The sequence below is a fragment of the Oncorhynchus keta genome, unplaced genomic scaffold (genome assembly GCF_023373465.1).
Source record: "Oncorhynchus keta strain PuntledgeMale-10-30-2019 unplaced genomic scaffold, Oket_V2 Un_contig_4759_pilon_pilon, whole genome shotgun sequence".
Lineage (NCBI taxonomy): Eukaryota > Metazoa > Chordata > Actinopteri > Salmoniformes > Salmonidae > Oncorhynchus > Oncorhynchus keta.
In genome coordinates this window covers 279873-299119 of record NW_026287945.1, presented here as the reverse complement: position 1 = coordinate 299119, position 19247 = coordinate 279873, and the positions used below count along the sequence as shown (strand labels likewise).

Genomic DNA, 19247 nt, shown 5'->3' with positions numbered 1-19247 from the left:
ACTGTCTATGAGGAAAACAGCCATGCCATGCAGGCCACGCTCCAGGAGCTGACTCTGGTGCTGGAGAGCTGCAGTAAGCTCAACACTGAGCTCCACACCGTCTCCCAGGCCCTGGCAGGACTCAACAGGGGCCTGACTCTGCACCGGAGTACTGAGTGACTACACTCTTAGAAATAAAGGGTTCCAAAGGGGTTCTTTGCCTGTCCCCATAGGAGAACCCTTCTTGGTTCCAGGTAGTATCCTTTTAGTTCCATGTAGTACCCATAAAGAACACTTTACACAGAGGGTTCCACATGGAAACCAAAAAGGGTTCTCCTGTGGGGACAGCCGAAGAACCCTTTTGGAACCCTTTTTCTAAATGTAGTTTGACAGCCTTTGGAAAACCATTGATGACCCCACTGTACTGTGCCAGCCCCCGTGCAGTGGTTGGTTATAGTATAACGGTGCTGGTTCAAGTGTTAACTAGCTGATTAAATATACCTGCCTTGTAGTTTCAAGTCTGGTGCTTTTGTAAGTGCTGTTTTGGTTAATAAACCTGAGTGTGTTGTTACAAAGCCAAGGCTCGCTTCTTTGTCATTTCAGTTAGTGTGATTGTGTGTCAATGGCTTTTTTGACCAGATTATGTGAAATAATGAGAAAGAAAATCATTTGCAAATGATTCCCTAATCCTATTACTATTTCGATATGGCAGATCATTGAATTGGGATATTCTCTGTCCTCAAACTGGGCACTGATTTAGGTCAGCCGTCGGTATCACAATTACGAAATTCTACAATTCATAATTTCAAAATATGCTTTATGTACAGTTCATTTCTTTCACCTAGAAATAAATCAAATAGACCAGTTGTGAACAAATCTCTAAAGATACACATACATACTGTACAACCTCTCACCCATTAAGTGAACTTATTCCATAACATATCTTTCTAATCGATACAGATCCCTTATCAACATGCTACATGCCATTGTGACATCCCTTCGTAGTAGGAGACTGAAGCTACTGTATCAACATTCAAGCTGACATTGTATTTCAATCGTAGATTGATTGAGTACAGGTACATAAGCAAAACAAAAACCGTCTCATATTTGGACCCGGTGTTTCTTTCAGGTTGACTTTTACTTTAATATTCTCTCACCAAACAAAGGCACTTGGGGATGGAAGTCCATCAGCAGTCAGGCACACACCCTCACTGATTACTTCTCAGAAGGCAGATAGATGGGCAGCTCAAGGCTTTCCCAGTCTACTTTAAGTCCGTTATTCAGTCCGTTGTAATAGGAGGACAAGGAGGAGAGTTTACTTCTCAACAGTGAATGACTGCAGTCCAGTGATGGCTCGGCCCAGGATCAAGGCATGGATGTCATGGGTACCTAGAAGAACAAGCAAACACAACCGCATTGTGGGTAGATTATTTAATAAGAGAAATGTGCAAGTGAGGCTAAACTTTTTAATTTAAATTACATTAGATATTGTAGGGATATATAATACATACATACTGAGAGCACAGGAGGTTGGTGGCATCTTAATTGAGGAGGACAGGCTCGTGGTAATGGCCGGAGCTGAATAAGTGGAATGGTATCAAACACATGGGTTTGATGCCATTCCATTTACTCCGTTCCAGACATTATTATGACCCGTCCTTCCCTCAGCAGCCTCCACTGACTGAGAATTATACCACAAAACCAACAAGTAACTGTAACACTTCATTTGTACACTACTGACCTCTGTTGGTCATCCAGTCTCATTGTCTCTCTCAATCCAGCCTACTTTCTGCTCATGTTCCAATCACCTGTTCTCCTATCCAACCTTTCCATCCTTTAAATACCATATTCAATCAATCTTCTCCTCACCTTCGTATGTGTTGACGGCCTCCAGGTTCATGACGTGTCTGATAATGTGGTACTCGTCTGCGATGCCGTTGCCTCCCAACATGTCTCGGGCCTGCCTGGCGATGTCCAGGGACTTCCCACAGCTGTTCCTCTTCAGCATGGAGATCATCTCAGGGGCCGCTCTGAGGGAGGGAAGACACACAGGATAGAGATCAGTGTTTAATATAATGAAGAAAGATGGACACATACAGTACACACACAGAGATAGTCTCTCTTCACATATAAAAACTGAAACTAGTACACAGACGAATGCATAAACACACATTGCAGTCTCTCCTCACATCCAAAAGCAAACATTTCACTCACTCAGTGGGGACAACACTCACTTCTTGTCATCGATGAGTCTTCCTAGTGCCAGACAGGACTGCAGGCCGATGGTGATCTCTGTCAGCATGTCAGCCATCTTCTTCTGCATCAGCTGATTCCTGGCCAGGGGCACGCCAAACTGGATCCTGAATGGACCAAAACAAAAGAGAACGAATCAGATGTCAGCAACATAGAATAGGGTCCTAAAATGCTGAAAGAAGAGGCAGGATGGCAGCTTGACTCCCTTCAATACTCTTTACTACTGAGCGAACGTCTTCCTGAACAAGCTACTTCATCCGTTCATACCAAAAAGTGCTCTGAATGAATAGAGTTGATGACATAATGAGTAGGGAGAGAGGTGTTTACCTGTCCAGTGTGTACTGGCGGGCAGCGTGGAAGCAGAACTCGGCAGCACCTAGAGCTCCCCAGGCGATACCGTAGCGGGCGTTATTCAGGCAGCCGAAGGGACCCTGACCAGAAATTAGACATATACAGTATTATATTTTAACAGAGCACCTTTTCTTCATCTTTAGAGAACTGACTTTGTTTTCTAGATCACATCTCAAGAGTTCTCTAAACATACAGTATCTCGGCCAGTAACTTTGATTCAGTCAGAATTGTTCCTATAGTACATCATTTTATTTAAAGTATTTCTAAACATCATTATGTGTTTGAGTCCAACAGTTAGGCATACTCACAGCCAGTCCAGAGACGTTAGGCAACATATTCTCTTGGGGCACCTCCACCTCGTCCATCAGGATCATGCCCGTGGCCGACGCCCGCAGAGAGAACTTGCCCTCGATCTTAGGCGTTGCCAGGCCCTTCATGCCACGCTCCAGGATGAAGCCTCTGATCCTGCCATCCTCACACTTGGCCCAGACCACCGCGATGTCTGCCACGGGTGAGTTGGTGATCCTGGGGAATAGGGAGAGAATACGCTAAATCAGTTACCCATAGTGAGAGTTAGGGTATTATAGGTTCAACTACATCATATATGAGGGTAAGCGTATATAATATGCTGGGGGGGGGGACAAGCAGGGAAAAGCTAAAGGGCCAACTAGATAAGCTCATAATTATGGCCCTGAGTTTTAATACAAGCGCAATGGGGTTACTGCTTGCATTACGAAACATATATAGAGACGTAACAGTGCCAACAGTCTGGTGTGGGCTTTGCCAACAACTGGTGTAAGGTTACTGCATCTATATATGGATGGCTATGCATGAAGCTGTGCATGAGGTCCCTCTCATAACGTTCTTTCCATAATGAGACGGTCACACGTACATCTAACCTTCATGTCATGCCACCTAAGTTTCCCACAGTGGAGACAACAAACATTGTGGAAGTACTGTTTGTTACACCTGCATTTTTCAGCAGCCATATAACTGAAGGGATATGTCTCCTCATTGGGACATTTTATAGTTGACTCATAACTACTCTACCTACCTAGCCTGGTCTTTCAAAGAAGTGAACTAAAGCAGAAACGTATGTTAACCCAGACTAGAACCTCCCCAGTCAGACATACATGCCGACTGGTCAGATAGATAGACTGGTACCCAGGTTAGAAGAACCTTACCATGTCTTGGCTCCGCTGATGGTGAAGGTGCTACTGGAGGGGTTGTATTTGGCCTTGGTCTCCATGCCCGCGGGGTCACTGCCGTGGTTGGGCTCAGTCAGGCCGAAACAGCCCAAGATCTCCCCACGAGCTGCAGCATTACAGAGAGAGATGGGATTATGAAGAGGCCTTATCTAACTGGAATATGAGCTCTGCTTCAGTCTGCATTAGTTTCATTCTCACTTTCGCACCACATTTACTTTGTACAACAACTTAGACTTTTGTCTATGTGCCAATATTAACTATCTATAAACACTTGTTGTTTGTTCATCTACGTTATTTTTCTATATACTTATTTACCGAAAATGATTGATACTGACCGAACCAACCATTTATTGAGGACATTGATATTGAGGACATTGATATCGATAATAACGATAAGAATCCTTTACTAGAGGAATGTGAAGTTTGAAATGAAGTAAGTCTGCTAATATGGGCTATTGCTAATGGGACAATTGATAGCTGAGTGAGTGCAGGTTTTTCCTTTCTTCAATCGATAGCTACAACATCTAAAGTAGTAGTAGTTTTAAGGGTAATGTAAAAAAGTAACTGGCGCACATTAATGTTATGAATTTATTGTTATTGTGATGCTTCAGTCAATTTATCAGGATATGGATTTTTTTTCCATATCGCCCAGCTCTAGTTTCTATACTATGTGTCATTTTACTATGGAACATATAGTAGTTATTGCTTACCTAGCCTGGGTAGCCACTTCTCCTTCTGTTCCTCTGTGCCGTAGGCGTTGATGGGGTGCATGACCAGTGAGGACTGGACACTCATGACTGAGCGGTAGCCACTGTCCACCCTCTCCACCTCCCTGGCAATGAGCCCGTAGGCCACGTAGCTGGTTCCAGCACAACCATAACCTGGGTGAAGAAGAGACTAAGTTGAGGAAGATGGACAGTTAGTGGACTAATCGAGTTGAGGATGAAGATTGAGTATGAACACATCAATAACAGGATGATGCATGTTTCATATGTTATTTACCTTGGATGGTTGGCCCCAAGACACCCAGCTCTCCCATCTCTGAGACAATCTCACGGTGGAAATCTGTGGGGGGGGTGAACAAACAAACAGAAAGTGAGCATGAATAAATAGTTTATAGAGAAGTTCCTTGTATGACATGAGAAGTCTTCTCTCCAGGCATAGCACCTCAGCCTGTGTTTACATTTGTGTCTGTTGGCCATGTGTCAGTGTTGACATTTATCTCCGTTGGCCTTGTGTCAGTGCTGACGTTCGTGTCCGCTGGCCATTTGTCAGTGCCTCAGCTTGTCGCTGTTGGCCATGACCATGCCTCAGCCTATGTCTGTGCTTACACACTGTGCCAGTGCTTACGTTCGTGTCTGTTGGCCATGACCATGCCTCAGCCTGTGTCTGTGCTTACACACTGTGCCAGTGCTTACATTCGTGTCTGTTGTCCATGATGATGCCCCAGCCTATGTCTGTGCTTACACACTGTGCCAGTGCTTACGTTCGTGTCTGTTGGCCATGACCATGATGTCCTTACACAGCCTATGTCTGTGCTTGCCTCACACACTGTGCCAGTGCTTACGTTCGTGTCTGTTGGCCATGACCATGCCTCAGCCTATGTCTGTGCTTACACACTGTGCCAGTGCTTACGTTCGTGTCTGTTGGCCATGATGATGCCCCAGCCTATGTCTGTGCTTACACACTGTGCCAGTGCTTACGTTCGTGTCTGTTGGCCATGACCATGCCAGTGCAGCCTATGCCTCAGCCTCTGTGCTTACACACTGTGCCAGTGCTTACGTTCGTGTCTGTTGGCCATGATGATGCCCCAGCCTATGTCTGTGCTTACACACTGTGCCAGTGCTTACGTTCGTGTCTGTTGGCCATGATGATGCCCCAGCCTATGCCTAACATGTCTGTGCTGATGATGACACACTGTGCCAGTGCCAGTGCTTACGTTCGTGTCTGTTGGCCATGATGATGCCTCAGCCTATGTCTGTGCTTACACACTGTGCCAGTGCTTACGTTTGGCCATGATGATGCCTGCCTGTCTGTGCTTACGTGGCCATGATGATGCGTGGCATTAGTTTCTCCTGGCAGTAGGTCCTGAAAGAGTCTCTGATCATCACCTCCTCCTCTGTCAGCAGGCCGTCCAGCTCCAGGGCGTCACGCCAGTTAAACTGCACCTTGGCTGTAGAGGGCCATGGGAATTAGAACATGAGGTGACACAAACATGGTGATGTCATACTGTCCACCACCACGTTTCATAATATAATACACCATGTCTGCATGTGTAGCCAGTGGCATCTAGCGGTTAAGTTTACATATGTAATACATTGGTAATGTACACAAGATGTGGTTTGTCCAATACTGTAGCTTTACGAGTTTAACTTGTATAAATGACTTACGTGCTTTTACTGGCTTCTTGGTGGTCACTTCGGCTTCTGAAAGAGTCAACGGCGCAATAAGTCATCAACCGAGACCAACACAAAAGCAGCAATACAGTCTAGACACTTAAAAATGTCACTTTAATACAATCCCATTCTATGTTATTTGTTGCTCACATGTAAACTCACCGTTTTGGGCTGGTGACGCTGCTGCTGTGCCCTGTGCCCGGGAGGCTGAGACTGCAGCACGTTTCCCAGCGTTGGAGAGCAAACGAGTCACAGCACCTCTGAGAGCCATGGTACACAGTCTGAAAGAAATCACAACACAGGACACATTTAATGGTACACTAAGGAGAGTAAAGGTTATACATTTACAAAACATGATATTATCATATTATCAATTTATTTTGAGAAAAATGTATGACATTTAAAACAATGTGATGGTCAAAAATCACATTTGAAGCATTTCAGTGACAATACTGTAAGATATTGTACCAATAATGGCAGTTATAATCAAAAGGAAAAAAATCCTATGGTACAGATTCTTGTTTTAATATCATTTTCCTGGTGTTCCTCCATAGCTCTATTTGAACGAATAAGATAAGAAATGTCATGTTTTATGGTAGCTGTCCTTCATTACACAAGCCTGTTACAAAACATTGTATAACACATGTTGAACAGCAGGTTTTAAAAAACCGTTCTGAACAGTAGCAGTAAAAACAGGTCTTCCTCCGCAACAATGTAACATTGCAGTGAGCAACTTCATGCACAACATAGTATCATTACTGTACCTGTTCTTGTCTGATAATTATTTCCGATGATCTGATAACGTCGAATGGTGATGGCCTTATCTCGTGCAATGCTGGTTGTTTTGTAATCGCTGCAATGTGACGTCAAATGGCTGCGTGGGGACAGCTTTTCATCATAAACGAGTCAAGCCAATAGACACGAAACCTGTGATGTTGAAGATTATGCAACAGAGTGCGTTATGAAACTTTGATTTTGTTAACCTTGAATTAAAGCATAAAAACAAAAGCATATATATTTGCATTATACAATTATTTAGAATGTAATGATTCATAAAGTTATGTGTGGGTTAAATACTTTTTGTCATTGATTTTTCTTTTTGGATCATTTTCCAAAAGTGAAGAATGCCACACTCAAAATGGCGCTAATGTATAGCCATCTGACCGAGGGCGTTGGCACACTTCCTTCCCATCTCATTGGCTGTGAGTATATAAATGCCGCGTTCAAATGCTTCTCGGATTTTTTTGATTTGCCAATTCGTCATATGCAGCCTTCAAAACAACTGGCAACTGGGAATTCGTAAATATCCGACTTCAGTGGGGTCAAGAAAACTGGAAACTCGGAAAAAACGAGCTCCGACTGGGAAATATTATTTTGAACGGTCATCCAACTCGGAATTCCAAATCGGCCTAGAGGGCCGACTTGAAGATCACTGACGTCATTATTTGACCTCGTATATTTCAGTGTTCCCAGTTGTCTTGAATGCACCACTTGATTGTAAAAAAATAGGTACAGCTGACAAATGGCCAAATGGAAAGTATTATGCAATTATAGGGTTTATTTACCATAACCATACACATATTTGTTAAAAAAACAAAACAAAAAACATATTTGTTGAACGTTTTCAATTAAACACATTGAGAAGTGAAATGTAAGCTTTATATTAGGCAGTGGTGGAAAAAGTACACAATTGTCATACTTGAGTAAAAGTAATGATATCTTTAATAGAAAATTATTCAAGTAAAAGTGAAAGTCACCCAGTAAAATACTACTTGAGTAAAGTCTAAAAGTATTTGGTTATAAATATACTTAAGTATCAGAAGTACATGTAATTGCAAAAATATACATATAAAAAATAAAAGTAAAAGTATAAATCGTTTCAAATTCCCTACGAGCAAACCAGACAGCACGATGTTCTTGTTTTTTAAAATTTATGGATAGCCAGGGGAACACTCGAACACTTAGGCAATAGTTTACAAACAAAGCATTTGTGTTAAGGAGTCCTCCAGATAAGAGGCAGTAGGGATGACCTGGGATGTTCTCTTGATAAGTGTGTGAATTTAACAATTTTCCTGTCCTGCTAATGTAATGAGTACTTTTGGGTGTCCGGGAAAATGTATGGAGTAAAAATGATGTACTTTTCTTTAGGAATGTAAGTGAAGTAAAAGTAAAATTTGTCCAAAATATAAACAGTAAAGTACAGATACCCACAAAAACTACTTAAGTAGTACTTTAAAGTATTGTTACTTAATAAGTACTTTACGCCACTGATATTAGGCTATGTGGCATTAATCAGAATTGAATGACATAAGCCTAAATGTGTTTGTTTGGTGAACAACATGTGTGGTTGGGATATTTTCATATAGAAAAAGTAAATAGCTCAACAGGATACTTTGAATAGATCGGTTTGCTGAATGAAATGTGTGTATAATGACTACAGTTGTCAATGCAAATGAACAACAACATAAAATGCATTATGCAGAAATGATTAATTAGGCAAACATGATTACTTCCAAGCATTCAAAGGCCAGGAAACTAAATATATGTGTAACCTCCTTCATTATTCATGGTATGTTATGTTAGACGAATCTTGGCATAGTTCATCCACATGACACCCCTGAAAGCAAGGATAGGGTTGTCAGGGCTGACCACAATAGCCTCTATTTGCCATGTCACCCGGCCTACACGGTTGCCGAGGTAGGATCTCTCTCTGTCTTAAATCAATTGAAAGGGGCTTTATTGGCATTGGAAACATGTGTTTACATTGCCAAAACAAGTGAAATAAACAATAAACAAAAGTGAGAAGATACAAAACAACATCAACAAAAAACGATTTGAATTTAACAGTAAATATTGCACTGAAAAAGGTTTAAAAAAAGATAAAGACATTTCAAGTGTTATATTATCAGCTATGTACAGTGTTTTAGCAATGTGCAAAATAATTGCTGTACGAATAGTAGGGGAAGATAAATATGAAATTGGTGGTATTTACAATGATGTTTGTGCTCCACTGGTTGCCCTTTTCTCAAGACAATGGACCACAAATCGTGTTGCTATGAATGCACACTGCAGTATTTCACCTACCAAATATGGGAGTTTATCAATATTTGATTGTTTTCAAATTCTTTGTGGGTCTGTGGGAAATATGTATCTCTAATGTGGTCATTCATTTGGAAGGTTAGCAAGTGCAGCTTAGTTTCCACCTCATTTTGCCAGGAATGCCTACGGCGACCTCTATCAATAGCAAGGCTATGCTCACTGTCTGTACATAGTCAAGGATTTTCTTAATTTTGGGTCAGTCACAGTGGTCCTGTATTCTGCCACTGTTTACTCTATGTTTAGGGACAGATAGCGTTCCAATTTTCTCTGTTTCTTGGTTGATTCTTTCCAGTGTGTCAAGTAATTGTGTTGCTGTCCTGAAGCTCTGTTGGGTCGTTTTATGTTTGTGAACAGAGCCAGCTGACTGAGGAGACTCTCTGCAGGTGAGAGCTTTGTGGTGGAACGTGTCGACATTGTTTCCTTTTAGGTGGTCGTATAATTGAACAGCTCTTTTCTGGTGGGTCTAGTCCTAATACTCTGACTGCATTGTTTGGGGTTTTGCGTTGTACACAAAGTATATTTTGGGGTGTTTGTTCCATTTTGTGAATTATTGGTTGCTGGGTGGACCCCAGACCGCACAACCACAGAGGGCAATGGGTTCTATAACTGATTGAAATATTTTTAGCCAGATCCTGATTGTGATGTCGAGTTTTATGTTTCTTTTGATGGCGTAGAAGGCCCTTGCCTTGTCTTTTAGATTGTTCACAGCCTGGTTGAAGTTACCTGTGGTGTGGATGTTTAGGCCGAGGTAGGTATAGTTCTTTGCAGTGGCGATTTTAGCATGTAAATCTTGGTGGGGCAAAAATAAATCAAGTGGGATTTAAAAAGCCACAATACAACACTAAACAATACATGAACTGTACTATAACGGTGACAAACGGTTCCCACAAACTGTTAGGGCCTACATGAAGCTGTCCCAACAGCAGTCCCAACACCTTACCACTGCTACACCTGGCTATCAGCAGCTACTGGTCTGGCAGAGCCTTGTCTGGCAGCGAAACAGCTTCATTTACTGACTTTAAAAAAACATAGCTGCTATTAAACAAATATGGTTTCTAATGACAATTGAGATGTACAAACTGTGGTATAAGGGGACGACAAGTGGATAAAAGGCAATCCGTGATTTAGATTAAGACATTAATGAGCGAGTTAGGACGGACGTAGTCAATATAACCATTTTTTAAAGCACTTTTGAAATGTACAGCGACAGAATTCAGAACATGGGCCGTTCTTACAGTGTTCTCCTGTACACCAAGTCAGAACCATAGAATAAATAAAGGGGCATATAAACACACAATGAAAGCTCTTACAATATTCTCTCAAATCTTTCTCTAAAACAGGCTATAGGCTACATGTGCACCACCAAGTCAGAACAGTAGGCGAAATTAAGATGGGTAAATAGACCAAATTATTAGGGTGAGGCACATGGGCCACTAACAGCAGCATACAATACATTTTTGGACTCACCTTGTTGTGCTGTGCTCACTTGAACAGGAAGGTGGTGTGACGGTCCTTCGTGGGCAAATTTTGCTGTCAAAATTTGGAATTCTCTGGATTTACGGTGATTTCAAAACATCTGGAAACACAGTTGAAATATGATGATGTCATAGATCTTCAGGTCGTAGCTCTAGAAAGAGGCCAGATTTACAATTCTGAGTTGGATGACCATTCAAAACTTATTTTCCCAGTCGGAGCTTGCTTATTCCCGACTTCCCAGTTGTCTTGAACTCACTGAAGTCAAGTTTTCGCAGTTACGGGTTAACAGTTGTTTTGAGCACGGCACAAATCACACTTCATTGACAGCATTGACCATGTTGAACGTTTATCATTTTAAATTTGGAAAATCCCAGATCTGGGACCCCACAGCCACTGTCACTGTTTCCTTCCAAACCACACATTGTTGAATTTACGATTTCCAACTTGTTGTGTAATGTTTATGTCCAATGGCCGATGAGCACCGATACGTTTTATCTATACTTTTTCTTCATTATATATCTTTGTATGAAAAGGACTAAAAAGGATTTGCTAGTAGATTGTCGACTTCATTCATGATGATGACTGCTAGCTAAGATTTTGAAAGTATGAAGTTGACATGATCAGTCCGATCAATGCTACTGTAGATATAACATGATTTGATGCCATTTTATCTGTGGCCAATGACCTTGAGCCTTCTTGGATGGGAACTTCTAATTTAACTCTATGGCAGCATCCAAAGTGCTAGAATTTTCGAGGTCTACCCTTAGACTTGGAGGTGAAGTAGTGTCCCCATGAGTGACAGAACACTGAGCCAATCGCGCCGTAAAGTTCTGTATGTCCTGTTGGCTTGATCCACCACCACAGAAAGCACTTAGCTAGGCTGAAACACTGTCATTATGGACCTGCCTTACTCAAGAAAACAAAAATAGACCATGTTTGTATGTGGCTCTATTAAGTCCATTATATATATATTTTATTTACATTGTTTGCAAACTGATATGTGACACACATTAATGACAAAATTACATGCAAAACAGGCAAGACCCCCAGAAATGTGGGAATTAGCATACCCCCTGAGTCTCTTCCCTGTGTAACACCTAGAGGGCAACCAGTCGGTCCATCTCCTTTATACCATGTTTCTGGCAGGATGACAATGTCTATATGCCTGATTTCCTTGGTGAAGTCTGGGTTTCTGCTCTTTAGGTGAAAAGCCTCAGAACCCCTTCTCTCTCTCTCTCTCTCTCTCTCTCTCTCTCTCTCTCTCTCTCTCTCTGTGTGATTTTAACACAAGTGCTCTCTTTCTTCCTCTCTTCACTGCATGCACCTTTTTACTGTTTGCATTCTTTTCGATTTTGTTTGCTATCAAGTGAATTTTTCCACTCAAAGCTGTGAGAGATTTCCTTTAAGTTTTAACAACTTACAGTCTCTATATTTTATTTGCATGTTGTAAAGAATAATTTTGCCTAATGATTTTGACATTAAAATAGGCTATTCACAGTGTCTGACCGCACAACCCTTCTTCACATTCCTTTGAAGTGGCAGCAAGAAATAAATAGTTTTGGTCCGGCCTTCAGGGTTACTTAATTGGCCGAGCAAGCTGTCAGTTGTTAGTTTTTTATAGCTGATTGGCCACTGTCTCTCTCTCTCGTGGTATGGAATGTATCATGATTTGGGATGGGGTCTTGCCACACACAGTACGTTTGGTTTTGACAGCGAATCAGGGAATCGCTCACTGTGTTATTGATGTTTTTTTCTTCGACATTTCCATGGTAACTGTCCAAAATTTGATCAGCAGGCAGCAGCGAGAACACCCAAGTATTCAACCATGGAGCTAAACGAGAAGAACCCGACTCCGGACTCGAAATATGGTAAGAAATGTTCCCTTTCTTCGCATTCTCTTCGCACTGTTATTTTAGAAAAAATGGGTGTGGGTGGAAAAAAATGGAAACAATGACTCGTGAATGATGGGTGGGGACCGGCCGCGTGTGTCCCACTCCCATACAGATTTACATCGCAACATCATCATAATCAGCGTGCAGAATAATAGTTTACGTTTCCCATTAAAAATACCCTTTACAAATAATCAATCCTGCATTTATCAAAGGCTTGCAGCTGTGCTGTTTCAGCCTACATCTATCGAGAGATTTTTTTTTTTTATTTGACCTTTATTTAACTAGGCAAGTCAGTTAAGAACAAATTCTTATTTTCAATTACGGCCTAGGAACAGTGGGTTAACTGCCTGTTCAGGGGCAGAACGACAGATTTGTACCTTGTCAGCGCTCGAGGGTTTGAACGGTTTGTTTATGTTCAATTTAAGGACTAAGTGATATTCATTGTTGCCCTATTATGTACACTGATCATATGGAAATGAATAACCCCATATGGCCTCGGCCAATATGTCTCCCACATGGTCCATTGTTCCCACTAAATGGAATCAGAAGAATCAGAAAGCAAAGTCGGATAGTCTATTCTACAGCCTTTGTCCATTTGACTTTAACCAGTATATAGGACAATGCTATTAGTCAAATGATGCTTTGCGGGCAATGATTAATTCATTGCCAATTCATTTCTATAACAGAATAATCAGAATAATCAATAGAGTGAATGTGTACTGACAGTTTATAACGGTGAGGTTTGCTCTCTCACAGGAGCAGAAGTTGTTTGTGTGACAACACCCATGTGGTGATATCTAGAATGCCATATGGTTATTACTCACACACACACACACACACACACACACACACACACACACACACACACACACACACACACACACACACACACACACACACACACACACACACACACACACACACACACCACCGCTGCGGAAACAATTGGCCCTCAGCTATAGTACATCATTAACACTGATTTATTTAAGTTTTGCTAAAAAAATGTCACTCATTGCGTGGCATGTCACATGTCTCTCAAGAGGTAGACAGATAGTCAGCCTGTCCTTCGCTGCAGTTGCACTTCCAAATGGTGGTTGGACTTTGGGTTGAGTTGTTGTTCAGAAGATCTGTTGAGTCATCGAGGTCCTCCATCCTGTTTAGCCTTAATCCCTCCAGTCAATGTCATCACATGTTGGAATAGACCTGCACTTCAAACCTCAACTGATTACCAACATAGCAGGCTTACAATACGTTGTCGGTAATTCAGCATTTAGGCCCCACCCTAGTCATATTATGATGAAGATAGAGGCCTAGGTTTGTAATAATATATATAATATATATATGCCATTTCACAGACACTTTTATCCAAAGCGACTTACAGTCATTAATTCCAAAGTAATCTAAGTCATGTTAAATTGGATTCACTGATATCCATTCAGTATGACTGGTTTGTAAGAAAGGGAGTGAGAGACGGACAATAGTTGACTTATAGGCACATTCTCTATGGCAGGGTTCCCCAACTGGCAGGTGATTTTATTTGGCCACCCAAGTTATCTGAGCCAAACAAAAATGTATTTGAATAATCATCATTTTTGGTTGGAATTTTCATTGGTGGACATAAGACTGTAAAAACACCAGAAAATCAGCTCCAAGTGATTTTAACTTTGGAAATCTGTTACAAAGTATTCCCACGCATAATAGAGAGACATGATTGTATACAAATGTAAGCAAGGTTTGAAATTATTATGTTATTATCTGTTTGGGCTTCTTGCAGTCAATTTGCAGTCTACAAATGATTTGTAACTATGTTCCGGCCCACCGACCATCCGCTCAAGAAAAAATAGTCCTGAATCTAGTTGATGATCCCTGCTCTATGGTTTATCTAAGGAGCCACTGATGTCAGTACAGTATCCTTGTGACTTTCCTGTTGCCATGTAAACAGGCCTTGTCCTCAGTCAGCTCCCTACCCACACATCACACATCAGCCAGAAAGATCATAAACTGAACGGAAGGCCTTTAAACCAATGTTTCAGGTACCTATAGAGAGTCAAAGCCTGGATCCCAGTTTTCTGCTAGCCAGGGCCTGTATCCATAAAGTGTCTCAGAGTAGAGGAGTGCTGATCTAGGAGGAGGAGTGCTGATCTATGAGGTAGGAGTGCTGATCTATGAGGAGGAGTGCTGATCTAGGAGGAGGAGGGCTGATCTAGGAGGTAGGAGTGTTGATCTAGGAGGAGGAGTGCTGATCTAGGAGGAGGAGTGCTGATCTAGGAGGAGGAGTGCTGATCTAGGAGGTAGGAGTGCTGATCTAGGAGGATGAGTGCTGATCTAGGAGGATGAGTGCTGATCTATGAGGTAGGAGTGCTGATCTAGGATGAGGAGTGCTGATCTAGGAGGAGGAGTGCTGATCTATGAGGTAGGAGTGCTGATCTAGGAGGAGGAGTGCTGATCTATGAGGTAGGAGGAGGAGGGCTGATCTAGGAGGTAGGAGTGCTGATCTAGGTGGAGTGATCTGGAGGATCTGATCTAGGAGGTAGCAGTGCTGATCTAGGAGGTAGGAGTGCTGATCTAGGAGAAAGAGTGCTGATCTAGGAGGTAGGAGTGCTGAGGAGGTAGGAGTGCTGATCTAGGAGGTAGGAGTGCTGAGTGCTGATCTATGGAGGTAGGAGTGCTGATCTAGGAGGTAGGAGTGCTGATCTAGGAGGAGGAGTGCTGATCTAGGAGGTAGGAGTGCTGATCTAGGAGTGCTGATCTAGGAGGTAGAGGCTGATCTAGGAGGAGCTGATCTAGGAGGTAGGAGTGCTGAGGATGAGGAGGAGTGCTGATCTAGGAGGTAGGAGTGCTGATCTAGAGGTAGGCTGTCTAGCTGATCTAGGAGGAGGAGTGCTGATCTAGGAGGAGGAGTGCTGATCTAGGAGGAGGAGTGCTGATCTAGGAGGTAGGAGTGCTGATCTAGGAGGAGGAGTGCTGATCTAGGAGGAGGAGTGCTGATCTAGAGGTAGGAGTGCTGATCTAGGAGGTAGGAGTGCTGATCTAGGAGGTAGAGTGCTGATCTAGGAGGTAGGAGTGCTGATCTAGGAGGTAGGAGTGCTGATCTAGAAGGTAGGAGTGCTGATCTAGGAGGTAGGAGTGCTGATCTAGAAGGTAGGAGTGCTGATCTAGGAGGAGGAGTGCTGATCTAGGAGGTAGGAGTGCTGATCTAGGAGGTAGGAGTGCTGATCTAGGAGGAGGAGTGCTGATCTAGGAGGTAGGAGTGCTGATCTAGGAGGAGGAGTGCTGATCTAGGTGGAGGAGTGCTGATATAAGAGGAGGAGTGCTGATCTAGGAGGTAGGAGTGCTGATCTAGGAGGTAGAGTGCTGTTCTAGGAGGTAGGAGTGCTGCTCTAGGAGGTAGGAGTGCTGATCTAGGAGGTAGGAGTGCTGATCTAGGAGATAGGAGTGCTTATCTGAGGTAGGAGTGCTGATCTATGAGGTAGGAGTGCTGATCTCGGAGGAGGAGTGGTGATCTCGGAGGTAGGAGTGTTTATCTTGGAGTAGGAGTATTGAAACTGATCCTAGATCAGCACTACTCTGAGACACATACAGGCCCTGGTATCATGTCTCATTGTGCTGTTTTGCCAACAACCTGGAGACAGCAAAACAGACCAAACAGCCCACGGACCAGGCTAGTTTCCTGCCATGTTGTCTGTCTATATGAATATCCTCTGACTGTGTATTAGTGGGCCAGTGTGCCGGCTGGATGTCTTGTCTAGTCTAAAGCACCCGCCGGTAGCAGCATGCACAGGCCTGTTGCTGAGTGTCTGATGTACCCACTCATCACACTGAGTCTAGGGGCACTGAGTCAACTCATGAACTCAAGTGGCACACACACACACAGCATATGAATGAGTGTGTTGTTTCACAATGATCCTTTGTCATGCTGTCTCTGGCTGTCAGGTCACAGCAAAACTGTTAGACAGAGTTGCTTAGTGTGATCGTAGTGAGCCATGTAGGGAATGAGAGGGAGCGGCAGGCAGGATTTGGGATGGATTTATTTGGCAACCAGCGGCAAGTATAGACACTTCAGAAAAGGGAATTGAACACGCCCCCCTTCAGTCTCAGGAATATCTGACGGCTTCTCTCAGGCTACTGCCAAAGAAGAGTTTACTCTGGAAGCAGTTGAGTTGTGCAGTATAAACTACACCATGACCTATTCCATATACACATCAATATGATGTACTGTTGTTGAATTGCCACCTACACCAGATAGGTGCAATGAAATGGGTTGTTTTACAGGGTCAGCCATAGTAGTACAGCACCCTGGAGCAAGTTAGGTGTCAGTGCATTGCTCAAGGGCACATCAACATATTTTTCATCTTGTCTGCTCAGGTATTAGAACCAGTGACCTTTTCATACTGACCCAACAATTTAACCACTATAGTAACCTGTGTTATTAGCGAAGTCCTTCCAAACTATTCCTGTACAGACACATGGAATTAGTAATAACTCATCAATATACAAGATTCATATCGACACTCAAATGCCATGTTTTTGAGTAACATTGGAACCACATCTGCTGACACTAGAGGCTTCTTTCTCCACCAGACCACCTATCTGCTGCTACTGTTATGTTGGCCATCCAGCCATGGCAGACACTAAACCATTAGATCACTAGACCACAACAGACCAGCAGACACTAAACCATTAGATCTAGACCACAACAGAAAACCACAACAGATGATCACTAGACCACAACAGACCAGCAGACACTCCCATTAGATCACTAGACCACAACAGACCAGCAGACACTAAACCATTAGATCACTAGACCACAACAGACCAGCAGACACTAAACCATTAGATCACTAGACCACAACAGACCAGCAGACACTAAACCATTAGATCACTAGACCACAACAGACCAGCAGACACTAAACCATTAGATCACTAGACCACAACAGACCAGCAGACACTAAACCATTAGATCACTAGACCACAACAGACCAGCAGACACTAAACCATTAGACCAGCAGACACTCCATTAGATCACTAGACCACAACAGACAGACCAGCAGACACAACAGACCAGCAGACACTAAACCATTAGATCACTAGACCACAACAGACCAGCAGACACTAAACCATTAGATCACTAGACCACAACAGACCAGCAGACACTAAACCATTAGATCACTAGACCACAACAGACCAGCAGACACTAAACCAGCAGACCACAACAGACCAGCAGAAAACCATTAGATCACTAGACCACAACAGACCAGCAGACACTAAACCATTCGATCACTAGACCACAACAGACCAGCAGGCACTAAACCATTAGATCAGTAGACCACAACAGAACAGCAGACACTAAACCATTATCAAGACCACAAGACCAGAAACCATTCGATCACTAGACCACAACAGACCAGCAGGCACTAAACCATTAGATCAGTAGACCACAACAGAACAGCAGGATCACTAGACCACAACAGACCAGCAGGCACTAAACCATTAGATCACTAGACCACAACAGACCAACAGACAGACACTAAACCATTAAACCATTAGATCACTAGACCACAACAGACCAGCAGACACTAAACCATTAGATCACTAGACCACAACAGAAAGCAGACACTAAACAATTAGATCACTAAGACCACAACCCCATTAAGAGTGTCTAGGTAGTGGACATTCAATAGTCCCACTGGGTCTGGAAGTGGAACATGTCCATCATGACAGCACTGTGTGGCTCAGCTGGTAAGGGCATTATCCCAGCAACGTCAACCCTTGCTTATAATCATGTGACAATTGACAAGACAGCACAAACAGATCTGCTGCCAGGCTACTCCCACTCTAGGTCCCATTGTCAGACTGAAATCTGTCAATACATACAAGTCAGTATTGTCTCCGCTGTGTGTCTATCACATGGCCTTGGAGGTTGGAAGGTGGGAAGGTGTCATGGCCAGACCAGGGAGAGCATGTAGGAGGGCATATGTCCTTCCAGAACAGACACAGATATGTATGGTGGTCTATGCAGGCTGCATTTTCATTTTTGATTGAACCTTTATTTCGACTGGGAAGACATATTGAGAGCTCTCTTTTCCACATGTGCCCTGTCTAATGCAATATAAAATACACATTCAAATACACATTCAAATACAATACAGTACAAAAGAAAATGCTGGGTAGACTACAAACATTGCCAGTGTTTTGTTGAAAACTCATTTATAGACTATAGACTTATAGATCATATATTTGATAGTTAATCAATTGTTTGTAAATCATATGTAGTCTAGTTATAGATACTTTCAGCACGGTTGTGAAGGCAATCAGGAGTGAAACGTTAAAAAAATACGTCTTAACTTTGAAACAAGAAGTTAGAAAGTTCAGAGAAGTCCCATCATCGCTGGCTAGCGAGAGAACTGCCGACTCATATGAAGGATCCTCTTCCTGTAGGCTTTTTACAGATATAAGGTTGCATGTGTTATTTGAAGGAACATTCTGGATGAACCACTAGACCTAACTAAGTCATGCACAGTGCGCCACACACTGTGTGTTCTGCAGTCGACCCAGTTAGGTGCATAGCCTGTTGCTATCCCCTGAATAGGAAG

At 42.7% G+C, this 19247-nt stretch overlaps 1 protein-coding gene and 1 long non-coding RNA gene across 2 annotated transcripts; one reads left to right on the top strand and one right to left on the bottom strand.

The window, feature by feature from the left end:
- Window positions 1-779: 779 nt before the first annotated feature.
- On the bottom strand, window positions 780-7118 carry LOC127924930 (glutaryl-CoA dehydrogenase, mitochondrial-like). The gene is made up of 13 exons (XM_052509605.1): window positions 6952-7118; window positions 6350-6468; window positions 6182-6217; window positions 5851-5964; window positions 5731-5757; window positions 4794-4856; window positions 4502-4672; window positions 3768-3897; window positions 2892-3108; window positions 2560-2663; window positions 2214-2339; window positions 1849-2009; window positions 780-1368 (listed from the first exon to the last, which is right to left on the bottom strand). The coding sequence occupies exons 2-13, from the start codon at window positions 6456-6458 to the stop codon at window positions 1295-1297; spliced, it is 1332 nt and encodes a 443-aa protein (XP_052365565.1). The 5' UTR covers window positions 6459-6468; window positions 6952-7118; the 3' UTR covers window positions 780-1294.
- Window positions 7119-13675: 6557 nt separating this feature from the next.
- Window positions 13676-16606, top strand: LOC127924940 (uncharacterized). Its single transcript, XR_008119393.1, has 3 exons — window positions 13676-14945; window positions 15185-15246; window positions 15712-16606. It is a non-coding gene; the product is annotated as an uncharacterized LOC127924940 (long non-coding RNA).
- Window positions 16607-19247: the final 2641 nt, after the last annotated feature.